The sequence below is a fragment of the Dunckerocampus dactyliophorus genome, chromosome 13 (genome assembly GCF_027744805.1).
Source record: "Dunckerocampus dactyliophorus isolate RoL2022-P2 chromosome 13, RoL_Ddac_1.1, whole genome shotgun sequence".
Classification (NCBI taxonomy): domain Eukaryota; kingdom Metazoa; phylum Chordata; class Actinopteri; order Syngnathiformes; family Syngnathidae; genus Dunckerocampus; species Dunckerocampus dactyliophorus.
In genome coordinates, this window is record NC_072831.1 from 18310852 (window position 1) to 18334808 (window position 23957).

A 23957-nucleotide genomic window follows, 5' to 3' on the forward strand; every position below is an offset into this window, starting at 1 on the left:
TATGCTATGATATGAAATACATAAAAATAATACATTTACCAGACACATTAGGTGAATTTGCAAGTATAGGTATCAGATCGGAAACGAAATTAGTGATATCGATAGCATGAATTCATATTCACACTGTCATCATCTCTTGATGGCAAAGGCAAAACAGCTTTCTATCTTTGAATGTGTTTGGATTGTTGAGCTGCATAAGCAAGGCCTCTCTCAGTGTGAAATTGCTGCCTGGCTTGGACACAGAAAAACAGTCAAGTGATAGACCCAAAAAAATGTCACTGGCCCTGAGCCGGAGGATCCGACTGACTTAACTTTTTGTCTCTCTTTTTTCTTCTTTTTGCATTTTGAAGCTTGACTTAAAACCTCCTTAAGATCCAACAGCGCAAAAATGTAAATTCTTGAAATTTGTCAACTGTTTTTTACAATTTTGATCGGTAGTGGAATCTTACCAAATTGTGGGATTCAAGACAAACTATGTTTGCAAGCTTAGTTATCATGATGAGTTAGCTAGTTAGGGAAACACCACTTGCAATCCCCCATATCACATCCATGAAGTATCCATCCCTTATTTCCATGCTAATACCAGTGAAAATGTGGGGAGACAGCAGCTTGTCGAGCTCAATTATTCAAAATGCCCCAACTGCACTGTGGTTAACCAAGGGCTTGAACATGATTATGCAAATATGCTTTGGTGCCTAGCCTCCAATCAGGATCAGCTTTGATTGTTTATTGGAACATACATACAGTACATACAGGACATGTATGGCTACAACATTAAATGCCATGAGCTCAAGGACCAAGGCCTGATGATTATTCCAGTTACAGTTAATCCAGAATATGACTTTTAGATTTATAATTTATGAAGGATGGATTACGGCTGAACAGTTAATTGCATTTCCAATGCTATTTGTTCACACTGTAGTATCCCGATTAAGACACTGACTGCTGCTGCTTTTTAGAAGGGTTAATGATAAACCATAACAATGATAACCACATCAGTCCTAACCAAGACCAACAACAGCACACATCAGACAGTGCAACTCGCAGTTGAGGTCACCATGTTCCCATTTTCTACATGTGCACCAAACAATCCGCACATGTCCTTGTTGTCTACAAATCATGTCATTGTCACAGCTAGTCATGCCTAAAGGTTTCTTCACATCAAGAACATTACTGACTCTCGATTATCACTGCTCACATAACCCAGTCCTTTACAATACAGCATATTTTTCATGCAATCACTTTAAATGACTGAAATTAATTGGGACAAAGACACATTTGTTTTGCTTATGTTTCTGTAATGAGCAGTTCAATGAAAACTGTATCTATTTCAAGTCATGTAACTTTGAGAAAAATATTGGCTCAGCCTATGGAAAAATACATTTTATGCTAAATATATCTATTACTATGTCCGCACAAAAAAATGGCAATATTAGGGGAAAGAATATATTTGATTATTTTCCCAAATCTTTCATTCCTGGTGGGGGATTAACCATACATGTTGTTGGATACATGAGTTTAGACTGCATAATGATCGTGGTTGTTTTGATATTAAAACGTGTTAATTGATTAAATTCAGTCCTGTTTTTCATCAATTTCATCAAAAATTTCCATCAAAGAGATCCCAAACTACAGTATTTGCATTTATTATATAAGATTTTTAAAACAGCGTAACCTCTAGAGTCAACGCTGAAGCCAGAGTTTTTGAACTCCACTCTTTCCAAAAGCTCAGGTTCTACGGACAAACCCCTGGATGTGGATGAGAGGCCAAAATGCATAAAAAATATTCATTTTTAAAATATCCGTATCTATTTTGTTAAAGCTATTTTTTAATTGTTGTTTTTATTTTTATATTCGAACGGTACCATGTTTAACCCAGTTTGATCCTTCCATCCATCCATTTTCTATACCGCTTCTCCACATTAGGGTCGCGGGGCTTGCTGGAGCCTATCCCAGCTGACTTCGGGTGACAGGCAGGGTACACCTTGGACTGGTCGCCAGCCAATGGCAATGGCATAAACAAACAACCATTCACACTCACATTCATACCTATGGACAATTTAAAGTCTTCAATGAACCTAACATGCATGTTTTTGGAATGTGGGAGGAAACCGGAGTAGCCGGAGAAAAACCCACGCACGCACAGGGAGAACATGCAAATTCCACACAGAGATGCACAAGGGAGAATCGAACCCAGGTCTTCCTCATCGCCAGACTGTTACTGTGTTGGCCAACATGCTAACCACTGGACCACCGTGCGGCCCAGTTGGATCCTGTTTATTTGAAATCTTTCTGCCATTTTTATTATTCATTTTAAACATAGTGCTTCCTATTTGTATGTGTTTTGTTATTTTTATCTTTGAGTTTTATCAGTTTTATCTTCCAGTGTTCCTCAGAGGAGTCCTCTGCATTGGGGTTATGTCAGTCATGGCTGCAGGGGGTCCACCTTGTCAATGTCCCTGTGGCGGGGGTCTGATGGGCTCCTGGTGCAGATTTCTTCCATGATAGTGTTTCCTCATCTGGCTCCTCTGTACCCAGCAATATTTTAATTGTGTGCGTAAGTGTGTCAGTGAGGGAGTTGTCGGGGGCATTGTTTTTAATTCTGCAAGGCTGCATTTTACATGCAGGACAAGGGCTTTATAAATAAAGTTTAACTTGATGTAAAATGATATGACCCTTGCACATACCACATACACACAACTGATACTCAGTATATTACAAACATAATAATAATTTCAAGAGTCCATACTAATTAATTTCCTCTACAAGTCCATATATTTTCTATTTCGAATTTCAACCATCTGCTGTCAGATTTGTGGCCCATGACACAAAAAAATAATGAATTAGACTTCTCAGTCTTTCCCCATTTCCCCATCACCTCAGGAGCTAAAATGGCAGAAACTGTTTCTATCTTCCAAGGTATGATAATGAATGGTTGCTTGAGAAAGTCAAACGTGTGAAGGGTGTTTTTCAGACTACTGACTCAGGAAACTATGTTCAGCACTTCAGCGGGGAACATTACATGAAAAGATATTATCTAAATAGCTTTTAGCAAACATTATCCTGCTTTTATCGCGTGTTAGAGCAAAGTGAGAGGCTTCAAAAGTGTTCAGGTGCTGCAAGTTCTGAATCGTCGCTCCTTCATACTAAATTCAAGCGAATATAGTGTATCAAATTATGAAAGTTGAAACTCCCCTATTAGGGATGAGCTGGATACTCGTTTTAAATGAGTAACCGTTACGGATAGTGCATTTTTGCAGAGTACGAGCATGAAACAAGTACAGCTTGTCATTATCCGTAATCGTGATGAAGGAAAATCCTCACTGGATAACTACTTATGTATTCACTCTTCACGCTCTGTGATAGGCCAGTCACACAGAGCGACCGCCCCACCTTAGACAAACTCCCTACAGCCAGAGAGAGGAATACGCAATGCATTTGACAAGACAGAGTTGAAAACAGGCTAGTCACTGCCTCCACTCCGGACAGGTTTTTTTTTTGTTTTTCCTCAGCTCAACTCGTACCTCAAGTTACTTGGAACTTTGTTTTGTTACATAAACGGTTATTTTGACAAGACAGATCTGTAAACGGCTTGTGTCGTCACTGCTGGCAGTTTTTGTTTTGTCTTCTTGCTCCTAATTTGGCTGGTGATATATCGTCAGTTGGAAAACTTTGCTTTTAGTACTGAATGCAGTGCTTTTGAGAAACCTCCAATGAATTAGGCTGACAGATTATTTCCCTGTTTGCCATCACTGGATGTTTGCATGAATCACCAACTTCACACAAATGATTAAAAAAATAGTCGTACAGATCACTTACATACACAGTACACATATAGCTGAATAATAAACAATAAATATGGCAACTTCTGATCAATCCATGTCAATTTCACACTTCAAATTATCTACAGATGTTAGCACCACCCATTTCTGGTTAAACCATGCTCACTTCCGGTTTATGCCCCGCCCACTCGAAGTACAGATAAATTACATGTGGGTGAACAGATACAGATGCAGATATAGATAGCGGTGTACTCGCCCCTTCCCATCCCCTATAATGGAGGAATGTGATACCTTCACTCTTACCTTCCTCCAACTCTTGGGCACTTCCTGCTCTCTTTTCAGGCTTTATGTTGCGTTCCTCCCGTGTGTCCCCTGTAGCCACTATGCTCCATGCAAACTCTGGGACAAGACCACGGTTCTGGTCACATGTTCTGCCATTGTCACATGGCGGATCTAGTGAAGAGAGACACAATTATCCTGTGTAGGCACAACCTTTAAACCTATATTACAAACTAATTGTATGTAACCTCTTGTGATTCAAAAGTATGTATCAAAAAAATCATTGTTAATTTAACAATTGCAAACATTCAGCATGACCATGGTCCATTAATTGCACACATGAAGGGGAAAATACCATCCAGATAATAAGCTAATATTAGCTAGGAGCAAAGAAGCACTTAAAGCATCTTATCCACTGGAAAAAAATGTACGATGTATTGTCAGAACGTTGCTATATTTATTTCATGCTTTACAATTCTATTATTTGCAATGTATTTAAGCTAGCAGATGTGACCGTCCAGCCATTGTATCAATGCACAATGTGTGCAATGTGCAAAGTTGCTGATCACACTAATGAGTGTGTCATCATAAGCACATGGCTAGAGGGGAAAAGTTAATTTAACAGTTGGGTAACCAAATGTTAAACAAACACATGAATGATGTTCAAATAGAGTGTTGTGCCCATTACACATGGAGCTTTTTCCTGCTGTCTCTTTCACCCAATTGGAAACCCGTAGTTGTGAATATGGAGGTCATTTTCAGATAATAGTTTTTTGTTTTTTTTTTTTCTAGTGGGAAGCAAGGAACATCAGCGCTTCTTCCATTAAAGTTGTTTGTGTGGTTCTCTGGTTGCTTTGGCTTACTCTGAGAGTCTTATGTTGACATTATTGTCATTTTATTGTTTGTGTGAATGGTGGTCTATCTTCATATGTGGCCAACCCCTGATAACTCTATACCAGGGGTCCTCAATGGACGGTGACCTGCGAAAAATCATCCAAATAATGAAACCAGTCAGCCTCACTAGAGCGTTGCTCATTCATGCAGTACTTCCTCCGCTCTGAAGAGGCAACAGCAAGATATAAATTACCGGGCAAAAGTTTTAGAAGACTACAATTTCTCTGGAGGAAAAACCCTACAGTTTCAAGTGTTTTAAGTGGTCTGTCTCTCTTCCATCGTTAATTCCCTTTTTTCTTGCCATTTTTGTAACAACAAATGACTTTCTGCAGTACAATGCTGTTCAACTGGTGTTCACCAGGGTATAGTACCACAGTGTGTTTCCGAACACTGTTTTTATGCAGACAGAGGAGGTAGTAAGTACTCCAGAATCAAACACCTGTAGGAATTAGTTGCACCAACTGCCAAGGCTTGATTAACCTCCATTTCCACAGAACTGCTTTAAATTGGTGACCCATCTTGTGGTCCCTGGAACAGGCCTTTTTGTATAATTCTGAAATACACATTATTTTTCAGTTTTGGGTAACCTTACCTTTTTTTTAAACCTCTGGCACTACACCACTTACGTTTGTACCATTTCAAGCTATTCATCCGACTTGAACGACATGAATTTCAATAAATGACTGGAAAAATTGGGGTGTTCTAAAACTTTTGACCGGTATTGTACGTGTACAATAAAGCAGTGTACACAAAATAGAGCAGCAGGACGACTTGCATTAAAACAAATATGGTGCTACCGACTCTAAAAAAAGGAAAAGTGACTCGACTTAAATATGCCTTTACCAAAAATGAAGTTGGGAGGCCGATGTATTTGGACTATAGCCTGTGGAGGCACATCACAACTTTGACATATTCCATCCATACACCCCACGATAGTATATTTGTCCTGTCTGGCCCTCACGGTCACAGTCTCTACTGAGAAAAATTCTGGCCTCGAACAAATGCAATTGAGGACCCCTGCTATATACAGTGGAAGTGTTGAAGTGGCTTGATTAAAGGAAGGATTGACTTTTAAAAAGTGTCTCATCTATTTAAGGTTTGTACGGAAATGAGCCAGGATGTAACAGGAATGAAGATTTATTTGAAAGGATCAACTCTTCTCCCACTCATCATCATTCTGCTCTACAGTGTCTTTAAACCAATCCCTTTCCTGAAGTGAACAGTTCTGGTGTTCATCATACTAGTTTTGGAAAAAAAAAAATCACACTTATTTTCACATCTATGGACAATTTGGAGTATCCAATTAACGTTTGGACTGTGGGAGGAAAGTACTCAGAAAAAATCCCATGTGAGCACAAAGAGGTCTGAGCCAAGATTCAAACCCAGATAGTCAGGGCTGTGAGGCTGACGTGCTAATTAGACTTCCACTGTACTGCCGCCTTTGGAATATATGAGTGAACCAAACCCACGCTGGCTGCACATACTAAAGAATGAATGATGATACGGCAAAGGCACGGCACCGGCCCTACTGTATTTATAGCTCTCCAGCCGGGAGCAAGCACTTCACGTGCAGTTCTCCTCCAAAATGCTAGGGGCAATGTTGTTTACCTGAGCAAGAACACTCTCTTTTCTCTTTCATTAGCGAGCTTCCGGTGTAATAGTAAACAATGGCGACATCCACGTAAAACTAACATATTGTAACGACCTCTTGGCGTTGTAACAGTGATGTTCTACAGGGTATTGGTGGGTTGTTGTGAACGTGGAGAGGAAAGAGACGTGTGTGAGCTGAGCTGCATATTGTGTTGAAACTGCACTCCTGTTGGCGTTGAAGTTGGCAATAACACATAAAAAGCCACAGTACTACATAGGTGTCCATATTTGCAAAACAAAAATGATGTACAAAGAAAATCCGACCAATCACAGCTCTGCGGTCCGAGAGGTTAGAATTTTTTGGAGGTATACATCACGTGCAGCCGGAGGGTTTCGAGGGGGTGCTGCGCAGTGGTGCAGCAGCATAATTCAGTCTTCAGTCAGCCTAGGGAACCACGACTATCAATGACTATTATGTAGGCACATGGTCTCTGCATGCAAACTCGGAGAAGTAACCTCCATGGCAGAGTTTACTGTATGTCCCATGAAATGGAATGAGCAAGGGCATATACACTGGTAAGTTTGGAAGTCCATTTGAGTACTATCCAGTTAAAGTGCATATGTACAAATAACAGTAATAAACATTGCAGTGCTGTCACTTTAGCAGCATTGGTGTATAATCATACTGCAGTTTAAAAGCTCTCTGGCACAATGACAATGAGGAATATATGCTGCCAAATGATGTTGACAAATATACTGTAACTGTAGTGTTTGAGATGTTGCTCCCCTTATACCCCCAGCATTTGACATAATGACCAAGATGTGCACAATTGCAAATGACCACAACTTCTACACTTTGTTAAAAGCCGTGATGACCCCTGGAAGACTCAACAGACCAATGGTTGTTTACCTTTGAATGCACATAATAAACAAGAGGTTACCATACCATAGTTACCATAAACCATAGTTTTTCAGGGTCATTTCCACATGGAGTTTTATTTCTCTCAAGTCTACCTAAAAGAAACTCTTGGTTGCCATTGATTCTGGTTTGTCAAAGCTGTAATAATTAGCTATGTGACAAATATTGAGTTTACTTACACAGATTACTTTTTTGGGGAATGCAGATGCCCTAAAAGCAAATAAATCCATCCATCTTCTATACTGTTTGTCCTCATTAGAGTAGCGGGTGACTTTAAGGGAGAGGCGGGGTACATGCTGGACTGTTCACCATTTAATCGCAGGGCACATACTGTACAGACAAACAACATTCACACCCAGCTTTACACCTATGGGCAATTTAGAGTCTCCAGTTAACCTAACAAGCATGTTTTGGGATACGGGGGGAAGCCAGAGTATCAGGAGAAAACATTCAAACTCCACACAGACATGTTCCGACTGTGACGTAGACGTGCTAACTACTGCAGCATTGTGATGCATCTCGGGCAGGAAGTCGAGGCAAGGAACAGATTGTCACTTTTTCCACGGGGCTGATACATTTATACAAATGCCACTGCACAATTAATGACATTATCCAATTTCCTTGCTTAGTTTAGCTAGCGGTAGCAGGGGTGATAAAGTGAACAAGTTCATGATTCAGAAAAAAAAAGAAGTGAGTTTTGAACGACTCATTCATGACTCCCACATCTCTGATAGTGAGATTAGGCTGACCAAAAGAAGCTTACTATGATGACAAGAGATGCGTGCATTTTTATTAGATGACTATTATTAGAATCAAAGTCCAGTTGTACAAGCAATGGTGTTATATGATGTCATACTGTAGTCATGACTGCATCCCTTGAACATTTTCAGATACATATATTTTATATTTATATTTTTTGATTTTATAACCCGCAACCCTGTGACACTGTGCTGCAGCCAGTCACTCAGTGTGATACCAAACTGCTTAATAAGACTGCTTTACGAGGTGGACGGTTTCACCCATAGCTTTGATTCCATTTATTATGGCCAACTATAAATGATGGGGTCCATACACTGAATTTGTTCACGTTTTAAAGTAAATGAATTCATTTTAAAGCTGCAGGTGAAGATATTCAGTAACCATTCAGTAACATGCAGGGTGTGTTAACAAGGCTGCTTGATTTGTTAATGAGCCTTCCATGACACCGACCCAGCACTCATTCATCTCATGTAGGAGAAACTGATCAATGTGTCTTGTCACAGAGCCCAAGGTGATCGACTGGCCATTTTAATGTTGGAGAAAATCTATGAGTCAATTCCAAGTAAATCTGACCTGCTGTAGGTGATTACAAAATAGCAGAAAATTGATCCTTAAAGCAGGGGCGTCAAACTCGTTTTCACCGTGGGCCACTTTTTATAATTATATTTTAGGAATTTGTTACTAATTAATGATTACATTAATTTTTCATTAATACCTAATACAAAATAGTCATTTTAAATTGGACGACAACAAAAAAATGTAAGGTTTTCTGTCAATATTGACAACAAATACATTTAACAAGAAAGATTGTCTTTTTGATTTTAAAAAAAATAATAATTTTAAGTTGTTTTTGTTAGTAATATTCATTTTGTTCTTACTTTAATATATTATTTTATTATTTCTTGTAAATGTAACGGTAAATGTTTATTCAATTATTGTAAAAATATGTTTTAAATATTTAAATGTTTACTTAGTTAAATATATTTATTTTAAGTTAAAAAATATAAAATTATAGCATACAGCATACATATAAAAATACAATAATATAAAATCTAATTTTACAATAGTATAAAAGTAAAATAATGAAAAATAAAGCTTGAAAAAGTAAAGACAAAATTAATATTAACAAAATAAGTATCCTTTTGACATACATTATTTCAAGGCTTTCATGGGCCACATAAAATGATATGGCGGGCCAAATCCGGCCCCCGGGCCTTGAGTTTGACACCTGTGCCTTAAATTATCCACCAATATACAGTATGTCCCTGCTTCGGTGCAAAAGTTTGATTTGATTCGGGATTTTCTCCGAATTTTTATTTTTTAGAATGTCTGCATTGCACCAGTACGACTAGCAGCAAAACAAATTGAATTGAACGAATAAGGGGGGCTACCACCAAATTCTTCAAATTCATCTCTAACAGGTAGATTTCTGAAACCTGGACATTTGTTCACTCATCTTAAAACCCTCCAGAAAAGAAACTCTACTAATTCTTTTTTTCAAAGTACTGTACATTGGAACGTCAAATTTCGTACACCTTAGTTTTTGTAGGATTCGGTTTTGGACAAAAATTCTTGCCACAAATATGAGGTGGCATGGCTCAGGTGGTAGAGTGGTCATCTCCCAACCTGAAGGTTGTGGGTTTGATCCTCCGTTCTCCTGTGATCATGTCGAAGTGTCCTTGGGCAAGATACTGAAAGTACTCTTATACATACAAAAAGTCATTTCAGTATGCTTAAAACCAGCAATGTAATGTTTGCCATTGTACACATTCAATTATACTCATCTAGTTTGGACATGACGACACATAATTGTGAGGTCATCTGCTGGCAACAAGCCAAAAGCTCTGCATACGCTGAAGCGGGAGTTTTTGAAAATCTTCACCCTGGCTTTTTCCAAAAGCTCAGTTTTTAAAGACAAAAATCTATGTTTGCGTGTGGACGAAAGGTCAAAACGCATAGAAAAATATGCGTTTTTAAAAAATCCGTATGCATGCGGACACAGCCTTAGACATAAGAGACCCATGATTGTATTTGGTTTTGCTGGTATATGCCATTTGTACAAGTCAGTTTTCTCTCTAAACACCGTCATGACGGTATGGAGGCTTTTGTATGAAAACATCACCCAACCAATTGTGCACTTCGGTCAGGATCCAATTAATGAAAATTAACTCAGTAACTTTTCAATATGCAATATTTGTATTTAATAATAATTGAAGCCATGATGCAAGTTATGTTTTTGTCCACAACCTGTAAAATGAAATAAAACATCTTTTTGACTACCACCAGTACTTATATGCAGTTATCAGTAATTCATCTTGAGAGATAATTCTTCTATTAAGCATCTCATGGCAAGATTTTCACGATACAATATCTACCTCCAGTATGATAAAGGATGTCTTCATATATTTACTGAACATATTTAGATGTATTTCAAATGTTTGCACCAGTAAACTGGGCTTGACTGTCTCCTGCAATCCGGTGAACAATGCAAAAGTAGAGGGCAGGCAAGACAGAGATGTTTATCTGTTCTGATGGAGCCCTGATGCGAGGTGTCATGGCCAATTGGGTGCAGAGGATCTTTGGGGGACAGAGGCGGCTGGTCCTGTCCATCGTGCTGAACAGGGCTAACAATCCTACTTACCTGACATGGGCATCAAGTTGTTGGGAAAGTTCAGGTCATCCTCAGCTACCCAGGAGAAGCTCCAGAACCCCTGAGGAATGCCAGTCTTACTAGTCAATGATTCACCTGCAAGGAAAAGAAAATAAGCATCCCACCGTGAGTGCAAATGTCACAAAATGCCTCTTTTTTGTATCACATAGAAGCTACAGTTGCGCAGAAATTATTCAACACTCATTGTAAATTGTAATTCGATATAACTGAGGTCTGCACTCAACGGCTATTCCAAATGGGCTCCTGGTCCATTTTCCCCCCTATTTATAGTAAAATTATGCTCCGCCTCCGACACCTCCATACCAACGGCAAACCAAAGTTCATCACCGCAATGGATCGCTGCTTCATCACTGCTTCAACGCCTGACACCGTTCCAGCAATCAAGATTTCTGCGTTGGCGTAGCGGACCCAAGCGTCCACGAACTTCCGTCTAGCTGCGGCAAACTTTGACTGGGCATTGTTGGAGCGGTGATGAACTGCGGTGGCCGAGCGTATACGGCGTTGCCTTAATGGGGGCCAACTTCTGTTAAACGGTGGTGCGTGGTTACGAGCGGTGATTAATTTTTTTCACCGCTCCTGGAACGCTACAGCAAAGCTCTGGCGGTGTGACCGGGGCTTTAGGTAAATCTGAATTGTGTATACTGTAGATGTGAAAGATTGTGTGTCTGGTTAGGTTTCAAACATGACAACACATTCTAAACCCATTATTGTAAAGTCATACTTATACATTATTTATACATCTTCTACCTAAAGCTCATTGGAGTACTACTGTCTTCCTCCCAGGTCAGTGGATAATTAGTACACAGTCACAGTCCAATAAAACACAGCCCAAAAATCTGACTTCTGCATAAATCAATCTGTTTAAATGAACCTTAAAGAGAAGATTGATTATAAACACTCCCTTGCATGGCCCTGAAAAGAGCACAGTGTAGTAGTTACACTGCAAACTTGGCTGAAATTCAATTAACAGCGCTTCTGCTGGTTGCAAAGAAGTAGTGCACTCTACGTTGCTTCCATTTCTTCAAGATAAAAAAACAAATCAAATCCACACATTCTTATTCTTAATCATTCTTCATGATCAATTAATTAATTATCGATTATTATGACAATTACTAACCACTAAACACAGAGTATACACCCATAATATCATCTCCCTCTTATTTAGTTCTAATATGATGTATGTGTATGTATGTATGTATGTACTTTATTTATCCCACAGCGGGGAAATTTACTTGTTACAGCAGCAAGCAAGCAAGACGAATGATGATATTTGAGTTAAAGTAACAAAATAACGCTGTTTCATGGTAGCATTTATTTCTGACATAATGTGAATGTGATCCGTGAGACTTCCAATCGTGCACTGTCACCTCAACATTGCATCACTGTAATCCAGTAAGCGCTCCAGATATGAATGTCAAGTATGTTTGATCTTTTGAAATCCCATCTCGTCATTAGCAATAGCCTGTAAAGCCATCATATGGCCATGTGATCAAAACCACAAACTGGGACACCAGCACAGCTATGACGGTGAGCAAATCAGAGCCCAAACATTATATACACGCCTGTGTGCACAGTTGGTAAGCCATTTACTAAGTTCCCCCGACAGAAGCAAGCTAACTGAGCCTTTTAAATAGTCCATTTCCTCAGAGCCACTCCAAAGCCTTCAAATGTTTAGTGGATTAATCAATAAAGCTTCAGTCAACCCCTTAAAATGGGCATACACTATGTGAATTAACCAACCCTGATTCCGAGTCAGCTAACCCACGGTACTGGGACTGATTTCAAGCCAGGTTGTGCATTAAATTTTTTGAGAAATGAATGGCAGATAGAACAGCACGTAACGATGTAACAGAACGTAAAGATGTATGAGAAAGCTTAAGCTCTGGTTAAGAATGAATAACATCTTCATTGAGCCCAGTTTGTAGAACATTGAACATCTCAGTAACGTCTTCTTAAGAATGAGTAATGAATGAAACCGCTGAAAAACATCTGAATTACGTCTATCAACATCCAGATTGCATCTTATAAAAGACCAAGTTACACCCATCGCATCATCACAACAGTCTTGTTGCGTTTCAGATTTATGCTGCCAAAATCTGGAACAGTCTTCCAGAAGACGTGCGACAATCCTCAACTTTGGCAGTGTTCACATCCAGGCTGAAAACGCTTCTATTTAACAAGACAACTGAAAGTATTTTATCTGCACTCTTCAATTATAATTCATTTTTACTTTATTTGTTTCATGGAATAATTTATGAAATGTTTTGTAAGGATTTTAGAATGATTTTATGTTTTATGAAATGATTTTATGAAGCGATTTTACCTTTCTTTTCTGTAAAGTACTTTGAATCACCTTGTGTATGAATTGTTCTCTATAAATAAACTTGCCTGCCTTGCTGAGTCTCATAAGCGACTTACTGTCCTGCAGGAGAGAGAGCCTGACGATGAGCAGGCTGCCTACATGAAATATGCGAGTATATACGTTACTGTATTTCTTAAATAGAATTATTGACATGGATCCATTTAATTCTATTAATAAACACGGCATGGCTGTGAAAACATTTATGTTTTATTCTATTGTCAAAATGTTACGGATTGTGCATTCTGTGGCTGACTCCAGAATATTTACATTGTTTTAGGTGAAAATAAGTAGAAAATGAATTGCAGGTGATGTATGAAGTGCTGTCAATAAACATTATTTCACAACAAGCCAGTGATCCAGAAGGAAAGCAAATAATCAAAGAAAAGAAAGTACTGTAAGTAGAAAGGATGAACTGTCTCTCCATGTATACTTTACAGATGGTGGAATCAAGGCTGCAATCAGAGACATTTTTTTCTTACATTCACCTCATGAGACTAGTGCACAGTTAAATGAAGTGAGAATTTCCAGCTAAAAGAGATGTTGGTAAATGATGAATCACAAGCAGAGAGTGAGGTGCAGCTATTTGAAATGGAAATGAGAGAGACACTTTTTGCACTGTTGGATTTTCATACACCTTGGCCTCCTGCATCTTGATTGTCCTCCTCTTTTTGCCCATTAATTAAAGATTTACCTTGGGATACATACATTACTGCCTAACTAAATGGATTTCCTGTCCGTTCCACTGATGCGCTATTAAACGTTTTTCAAACTCTACCGCCTCCAAATCAGGCAGCTAAGATTTGGATTGGCTGCTCACTCTCCGCGACAACAGACCACATTGATTTCCATCAGAGGAGCACTCATGTCCACTAAGTACTGACTTTCACAAAATTCCAGTCACGTTGCTCCCTCGACCCCCCTCCCGAAATCACTTGTGTGCACACATTCATTCACCTTGATCATTCTTCTCACGAGACGTCTCTGCTTGAAAAGCCAGCAACAAGAATCCCACTCATAAACGACGGCATGGTAGCACAGTGGCTATTTACAGTTGTTTCCAGTTGTTTCAGTGCTGTGAAAATATTACAAGCGTTCAATGTTTAATGGGGTTTAAGTCAGGCAGGCAAATATTACTCATGCTAATGTAAACCATACTGCACTGGTTATAATAGCTGTATGTAGTAGATAAGCTGTTTGTAAGAGGCTTTCTCTGTGTGTCTATCATTTTGGCATGAACCCCATCATGTAAACAAGTGGGGATTTGTGTTCAAATGTAGGACGCAGCTCCTAAACTCAAGAGTGTTGCCCATAAAAGATGACTTAAGGCTACCAATTACATAATCTGCACACAGAATTTTGGAAGCGAGAGATTGCATCATGTATGGCTATCAGAACAAGGGACAAGTCAAGGAGCTCAGTCTCAAAGGCACACATTCAGTACGTACTAAAGACAAAAGTTAAATCATTGGAAGACAGCTGCTGCTCTTACTTGAAAGAAGTTTTAACAACATTGCTTTTTTTAAAACTCTCCTTTTAACATTACAATGATATTGCAATCAACTTTCACCAGTGATGTGCGGTCAGTAGAGGCACTGTCATAATGAAAAAAAACGAATAATGATAACATTAAATAAATATTCATATTTGCCAAATGAACCTATATTACAGTGTATATGTTACATCTTTTTTTTCATCTAAGTGCACAAGCCTAGCCTACCATCTGAGTACACTCAGTGAGTGCACTGAGTTGGATCATGGCACATGCCAGTTTCTGTTGGTCAGCATGTGGCCAAAAATATAATGTTGCAGAAACATTCTTATTATATAGTATTATTCTTCCTAATTGGTCAATATAATACAGATAAATGTCATACGCTGAAGCACTGCAAGGGCGTGTGTGAGAGTTTTGACAACAGCAGCATCAGCTGGAGATCAGCAATTCTGATGCCATGATGGAGGATTATATATCCAAGCTCATACTTTTACAATGTTTACAACTGTTACTGGAGAAGGGTGCACGTGCTTCAGATACAGATACAAGACATGACCACAAATGTTTTTCAATTCATAAAAAAAGAAATTATTACCTGCATAACATTCCAACTGGACTTCTGTCATGCTCATTAAAGAAAATAATTTTGCTATCAGTGCCAATATAAAGTGAGAGACCTAAAGAAAGCAACCAATCAGGAATTCACGAAAGACACATAAAGTGGCTAAGCCACAGATGGTAGTCATCAAGTTATGTTTGTGACCGCTGGGTGTGTGATCCAACACCGGAAACACTAATTTATTGAGCTTCTAAGGCCCCCTCCTTCGTCATTAGGGTTGGGTATCATTTAGAAATACTGGTAGCAAATTGGTACTTTTGAAACAGTTCCGGTGCTTGTGAAATGTAAGCTGAACGTAATAGTAATTTAAATAAAATTATAACTAAGTAATAATGTCACCAGTATGAAATAAAATCCCCAGCTAATTATCATAATTATCACAGCAAAACTAGCAGCAGTACAGAACAAAACACAGGGGATGTGCTTGACCTGCTTGTGTTGTAATGCTGATATTCAGAATTCCTCTGCTCGCTTTGACCATGATTGATTGATAATTAGGAAGTGTTGTGTCGCTGTTGTGGGTAACGGAAGGATTAAATGGTTGTGTGGTACTGGAATTGAGTATTTTTGCTGGCATAATATATAAAGTTTCTAAAGAGAGTCAGACTCAGTTTCTGTGTAGAGAATTACAAAACGTGAATTGCACCTTGAAGCACTTGTAGGTCTGCATTAATTTAGCACCAAAAGCTACCTTTTTCAGTTACTACTATTAACATCGGCACCTGTGCCATTATGGAACAAGTTTCGGTACACTCAGTATGAACTTCTGGATTTTGTAATGAACATGTGCACAATTCACGAAAAATACACAATTTATGTCACTTTAGGCCATTGAGCCACGAAAGTGAATGTCATACTCAAATGCGGTTAATCTGCCTGTGGCTTGAAAGAGGAGTGAGGGAAGCCACCTGTGTTCAAGTTCCATCTCTGAACAGAGTGGGAGGTCTGTGCCACCATCTTTCTCCCACATACAATGCTGTTCTTTCGTCCCTTCCTAAAAGATTCAATCATTTAGCCTCTAACAAATAAACAAGGCGCAGCCATCTTTGTTTCAGCCATGTCCATGACCATGATTACATCTAAATGGAGTGCTAACGAAGGTGACACCACCCAAATGACCAACATTGGCTGGCAGAAGCCCCACTTCATTGTGTCCTAACGATCGCCATTTGACACCACAAAAGAGCAAAACCATTCCTGTGTGGACATGCCTCTTCCTTCAGAGGATAAATACTTTGGCTCTTGCACCAAATTCTCAGACTAAAGCTGTCCGATGTAGTCAGACTATTGTTTGTCCCACCTGAACAGTCCAGTTGTGATTGATTCAATGCCCTGAGAATGTGGCTAATCTGTTTTCAATCATTCTAAAGTAATTGTGACTTCTACCTTTGTGGGAAAATGCATTGACCAGACTGTAGGTATCAATATGACCTGTAGGTGTCATTTAACATTTTAATGATTAAGACATACCGACTAAAATTCAAACCTAAGATCAAATTTTTCTACCTAACAAATATGTTGGACTGTGGGAGGTAGTTGGAGTATCTGGAGGTAACCCACACTAACTACTGCACCCACCACACATAAGCTTACCTCACACGTTCAAATGAGACACACATGCAGTTCTTTGGCAGTGGCGGAGCTACCGGGTGGCCAGGAGTGGCTGTGGTCACCCTTTGTCACTCTCCAGCCACCCCAGTGGCCACCCCCACACCTAGAGGGACAATTTTTGCAAACGCAGCTCTGTGGTGCGGAACATTAAGCCTAAGCGCCGTTTCTGCTTGGACGCATTTCACTGCAGCACACAACAGAAGAAGAGCTGCCTATTTTCAGTCGAATAAAACCGCGTCTTGCATGAACTGCAAGCGGTAGGTAAGTTTTCCATGATTACTTTGGTTGGTTCCGGTCAAGTTTTCTCACTATGTTGACTCTGACTTAAATTGTGAAGCATGATTCAGCTCATAAATCTGTTAATATTGGAAGCTATCTGTAGCAGCATGAGTGGGCATGTAAACGAAGGAGTCTAGAGTTAAAACAGGAGTGCCGATCGGCATCCACTTTCGTATTATGCCCTGCACGGGTTTGGCCGCCATGATGGGGAGCAGAATCCAGAAACAATGCAATGAAAACATGTCCTCGGCACACTACTCAGCCATTAATTGCTCTAATAGACGCTCCAAAAGCAGTGGCGGAGCTACTGGGTTGCCAGTGGTGGCCACAGACACCCTACTGGCCATCTAGACAATTCAGGTATCAACTTATTGCCACCTCTATGTGAGTAATGGTCTCACCTTGACCACACCAATGAAAAATGTCTGGCTCCGCCACTGCTCTTTAGGTTGAACAATTGAAAGATTTGCTGACAGCAGGAGTCTGAAAGCTTATCTCTTAGCATTCATACAAATAATCAAAGCAAAAGCTTGACAGACTGCAGGGAGCAAAATAAGTGATAGCTAGCTGATAGGAACATATCTCAGCTGACTTTAAGCAACAGTCAACCATTTACACACACAGTTACATCTTTTGATCAATTTGGATTGTCCAGTTAAGCTAGTATAAAGGTTTGGAAAACAGGAGGAAACTGGAAAAACCTGGAGAAAACCCCTGCAAGCATGGAGAAACACACAGAAAAGTCAAATTAGAGATTTAAATCAGTAACTTTCTTGATCGTCTTGCTGTAAGGCTACAAAAATAACCACATACTTTACTTATTATATTAGTTGCAGTCACGTGTGGTGAGGCACCGACTCCTTTGGCGTCAGAGTTACACGTACACCCTTTCAGGTGCGGCACAGTACTGTCTGCCTGGCTTTATGATTTTTCTCAGCAGTTCACAGTCCAATCAGAAGAATCATTATGTCACACAATTACAGACACACATTACAAAGGCTTAGAAAGTCATGCACTGGAAAAAATGATTTTTTCACCACAGTAAATGTTACTTTAGTTATACATGTAAACCAAGTGAGACAACCGTAGTTAATGTATTTATTACACAAATATTTGTAATATTAACTTAATATTAGGTAGTAAAGTGTATGTTGTTTTTGTTAGGTACACAGCCATTGAGCAAAACACGCTGGGAAACAGGAAGTGCTGCTGTCAAAACCAAATACTTAGATGCTGCATCGAGCGCTGAGCCTTACATCAATGTCACCGCCATATTGGATGTGTCACGGCTGACCTGTAAGTGAATACAAGTAAATGTATTTACTTTCTAAAAGTGCCTTTCTACAAAGAATTTTAAGTGAATGCCCCTCGTTTATACATTCACACACGCACTAGTATACTTGGGAAACAGTTAGGCACCAAAAGCAATGTATTTGGCCTTCTATATATATATATATATATATATATATATCATAGTTTTAATGCAATAAAATAAGAATATAAAGTAAGAACATGAAAGTTGTCAATCAAAATAATCAGCAAATTCATGTATTTTAAACAATACCCCTTTAACTAAAAATAAATGAAATCTTTCCGAAAATAACATAAGTAGCCAACAAAACAGCTGTACTTTAAGAGTATTGTTACTTTACAACAATTTTACTCAAGAAAAACATGTGACGTTACACATATCGGTATCAAATAGTAAGCTTAACCCATAACCCATCAAGTCTCGTCTGCCACTGAAAGAGGCTGATGGGAAATTAACTAAATTGCGTCATTTGAATAACCTTACCTGACCGGACATGTTTTTGTTTTGTTTTTTTATCAGTCACATGTCCATATGTTTGAATACAGGGTTTCCAAGAAGGGTAACGATGGGTAGTATGGTAATGACAACATATCAGTTATATCTGTTCAACATTCAGTCCTTAGTTTGTCAGTTAACGAGAAGCAAAAGAGAGGAAATAAAAGAAGCAAAGTAGAAAAGACATGAGGTTTCATCAGGAAAATGGCTTACGGTAGACGAGGGGTCACCAACCCGTCAATCATGATCGATCAGTCGATCTTTGGGACTTACCCAGTCGATTGCTGTTGTAATTTCCCTAATTATATGTTTATATTTATGCAGGCACTGTTCAAGGCGGACTTTCTTTTTTTTTTTTTTTTTTTTTTACACCAGGAACCTTGCAGGGCCGCTAAGGGTCCTACTTAGGATTAATGGCACGTTGAAATGCATGTATATGTTTATGGCTGTCTGGGTTGGTGATAAAAGATGCCAGACAATACATCAGACATGATATCAATATCAAATGAGCCAGCTCGATGAAACTCTGAATTGTGTATTAATAAAGCCCATCCTACATCTGGATCTCTGACCACAGTGGCTGCGTAGACAAGGTGCACTACTTAGGATCTTATTAAGAGCCAACAGTGCAAAATGTAAATTCTTGCTATTTTTGCTAGCAAAATGATGTGAAACGACCGGCTTGTATTGTAATGTGTTGTAATGTTGAGCTTCAGAATTCGGGTGTTAGTGATTGCAACTCGCTGTGAGTACGATTGGTCATTGATGAGGTATTGTTGTGTTGCTGGTGTGGAGTGTTTAACAATACAATGCTCAAACTGAGCACTGCTGTTGATGTGTTAAGGTCGGCAATTAACTTTAAAAAGATCGTCAGACTCTGTGTGCCTCTGTATTGGCATCGGTACCTTTATTACCTTCTATACCTTCTCAATACAGATAAGACTAAAGAGATGATCATCGACCCAAGAACAAGGGAAAAGGAGCCACATAGACCCCTGTTTATTGGTGAGACTGAGGTGGAGAGGGTGAAAACCTTCAAGTTCCTTGGCACACACATCAGCGAGGACCTCACCTGGTCTCACAACACCCAACAAATTCTGAAGAAGTCCCAAAGGAGACTGTACTTCCTGAGAAGACTGAGGAAATTTGGCATGTCCACCACAATCCTGAGTTGCTTCTACAGATGCACCATCGAAAGTGTCCTTACCGCCTCCATCACTGTTTGGTACGGTAACTGTACAACACGTGATAGGAAGGCACTCCAGCGGGTGATCAAGACCTCACAGAACATTGTTGGGGCAGCCCTCCCCTCACTGCAAGACATTTATACATCTAGAGTCCTACGCAGAACACACAACCTCATCAAGGACAGCACACATCCACAACACTCATTATTCACACTCCTACCATCAGGCAGACGCTACAGGAGTTTGAAGTCCAGGACCACAAGGCTGGCAAACAGCTTTTACCCACAGGCCATCAGGCTTCTCAATGAAGCACTCAGACACGCCACACGCAACACACACTCATAGCACTTTATTTATTTATTTATTTATTTGTATTATTTACTTGCATTAATGTCTCTTCTGTTGTTGTTGCTTAATTTCTTGGTATATATGTTTATGTGTTTATGTTTCTTATGTTCTTATTCTTTCTTGTGTTTTTCTTTCTTTTCCTTGGGAGAATGAACAGAATAAGATTTTCATTGCATGGTATAACTGCTGTTTTACCATGCACATGACAATAAAACTCTCTTGAATCTTGAATCTCTTTATGGTAAAGAGTTTTGGTATGCATCCCTAATAGGCGCTGCTTTGTTAGTCATTAGATAGGAGACAAAACATGACAAATAGACAATACAGTAATCCCTTGTTTATTGCGGTTAATTTGTTCCAGACCTGACAGTGATAAGTGAGTTTCCACAAAGTAGGATTCCTTCTTTATATATGGAATATTGTCGTAGTTAGAGCATAGAAAACCTGTTTGTTAATATGGTTTTTACATACATTTTAAGAACCTTCTAGACATGAAATAACACACCTATAGTCACATTTACACTTGTATTACCCAATATAGTAGATATAATAACAGAAAATAAGCCATTTAAGATGTAAATAAGACTAGTAGTCATGTGTGTTGTTATAAATATGTTCTGGTGTTGGACAGAAAGTTACGCCGGTGGCTCAGAGTTGAGTTTTATTTAGATAATTGTGAGATAATTTAAACCTGCAACAAAAGCCTTTTGTTCCAGCGATCAAGTCTGGTGATTGTGTTCTAGCAACATTACTGACACCTAGTGAGCAGTGTAGAATACTATCATCATATAGCCACAGCACCTTCTGAATGCTTTAAATGAACTAATATACAAATAAATATCTGTATGCAAAATGAAAAATTGTAGTGTGCAAAAAACATGGACAATTTGCTTAAATATGCCTTTTTTAAAACAAAAATAGGCCGTATTCAACCATGAAATGGGATGATTGATTTACTCATATATTTTTGAAAAAACGGACAGTGAATTAGTGAAGTTCGAACAGCAAAGTGGAGAGGGATGGCCGTAATTTTTCTGTGTCCCTCTGCTTACGTGCTTAAACAATCTGTGGGCACAGGCACAAACACAGATGCTGCACTCATCAAAACATGCTCTTCCATGAAGACGTGCTTTCTTTTTGTCTGGGCCATTAAATGAGCTTCCTTCATAGTGCCTCTTATGTTCTATGTGCATGTTATTCAGATCAATAAGAGAGATGATGACGGGCAAAAACGAGAGGTTCTAAGTAGGGCCTTTGTTAGGAAAGTGAGTTGCCATAATTTGATTATTAATTTGCTGCCATCCTCAGGCAATAATGAGGCTCAGGCTCACAATAATGAGGCTCAGAAATGTAAGTCAGTCTGTACGAGCCACACAATAAATTATGTGATTGAATTATTTCTGTTAGACAACTAAAACGACGAAGTGTGCTTGTCCCACAGCACTGACACAATTAAGGGCATGTTCCCTGACTGTCTTCCTTTTCCTCAAAGTATAAGTTGGATCAATAGCTAGTCTTTGTGGGGGGAAGTCAAGTGACCTTTAAATCGAATTATTGAGTGTAATGTTGATTTGAAGCTTCAGTCCTTTAGGTTACCTTGCAAGAGGCTTTGGTACATGAAAGCTACACATATGAGCCTGAATGGCTCGCGTTTGTGAGTGTACAAATATACATTTTCTTTAGTTTAGCAGGAGGATTAAGCTTCTGACTTTGTCTTTCATGGTCAGCGTAATGCACAAGTGACCCGTCACATCAATGGTAACAAGTGCAATACTGACAAGTAGTCAGAAATAAATTCCATGGGATTCCTCTTTTCATCTCCGGAGCATAGCGGATTTAACACAGGGCTTGGATGGGGTGTTGGGGAGATAAGTGTAAAATCACCTTGCTCAGGAATACGGCCATTAATGACATGTTCTGTAATGGAGAAGCAACACAAAACTGTTTGAAGGAAGATAGTGTGACTTTGTGGCATTTGATATGTTTGTCGGAATTAATAAGTGTTGTGAAGTGTATATATATATTATAGTGTGTATATATATATTTGTGTATAAAATTTATGTTTGATTAATTGTGTTGCTCAATTTGTACTGGAGAAGCATGATACCGTATCTTGCAGTAAGTTATACTGTATTTCTGATATGGTTATCATCACAATGGTCTTTTGTGCCATCATTGTTGGTACCCTCTGTGCAGGCACCATGAAAAACACAGAGCACACTTGTAGAATCGATCTTTTACATGCGCATTTAGCTGAAGTCTCACAAGAATTTTGCATGACATCATCCATGATGGTTTTAACTCCAACTCCTTTCAGCTGTAGAAATGGTAAATAGACTTTCACTTATATACTGTAGCTCTTCCTCCTTCAAGGCACTCAAAGCGCTTTGACACTGTTGCCACATTTACCTACTGATGATGCAGAATCAGGAGCAAGGATACTTCGGCATGGTCACAGGAGGACGGAGGATCGAACCAAGAACCTTTAGGTTGTGAGACAACCACCTGAGCCACGGCAAAGAGGTCCTATGTACTTCAGTAATTTAACTGAGTGATTTTTTTTAAAAGATGGGATCTGTACATTTATGAATGGTGCTGCAGTGAATAGGTCCTCTGCAGTCCCGTGTGTGTTTGACTAGTGGGCCAGCACAGTAGTAGCACAATAGAAGGTTGAGCAAATTGAAATTGGGCAATAATGGACACGGTAGTCTATTCTGTGCCTTGCACCCAGGAGGCCAAATGGTGACAAATGGAGTGGAGGGCAGGTGAAATAATAATCAGAATGGCTGTCCCCCATTGCTATTATCTGATATGAATCAGTCCTGCAAAATGAAGTAACCATAACCTTATTTCACACTTTTACTCATGCATCATTTTGAGTTTCATCTTATAGAAAGACATTAATCCTATCTTAAGATTTACATGTCCATAATTTTTTCAACATTTCAACATTTTTTTCTCCCCCATCTATGATTCCGACATTGCTTTCTCGGGAAAATCCCTGCCTCAATGCAAGCTCATTTCACCTAACCCCCTGAAAGGGCATTGAAGGTTGAGTCACATAATTCTACATTTGTCTTAGAAACAGAGGGAGACGGATATGAATCACTTTAATGGCCTCTGGTGTGCATGAAGCATTGTCGCAGCAGCTGCTATAATATCTTGTCATTCACACAACGGTGAATGCCACTGCATGGCTGCCACTTTACAATGGGTGTCTCCATGCTCCAAGGGGGTAAAATGATGACATTCCTCCACACAGTAATGATAACATTTGGAACTCAGGACACGGGCAAGGTGGTTAAGAGACTGTCAGACTGGAAGTCATTGTGAGTCAGCCACTGTCACAGAGGAAGGG

General features: G+C 39.2%; 1 protein-coding gene across 2 annotated transcripts in view; it reads right to left on the reverse strand.

The window, feature by feature from the left end:
* alk (ALK receptor tyrosine kinase) overlaps positions 1-23957 on the reverse strand; it is a 375499-nt gene that overhangs the window by 213157 nt on the left and 138385 nt on the right. The window contains exons 2-3 of one of the 2 annotated variants that reach the window (XM_054795492.1): positions 10865-10969; positions 4074-4235 (exon numbers count right to left, since the gene is read on the reverse strand). In XM_054795492.1, coding sequence (XP_054651467.1) covers positions 4074-4235; positions 10865-10969 — 267 coding nt within the window. The remainder of the gene's footprint in view (positions 1-4073; positions 4236-10864; positions 10970-23957) is intronic. The other variant, XM_054795494.1, reaches the window with a different exon arrangement.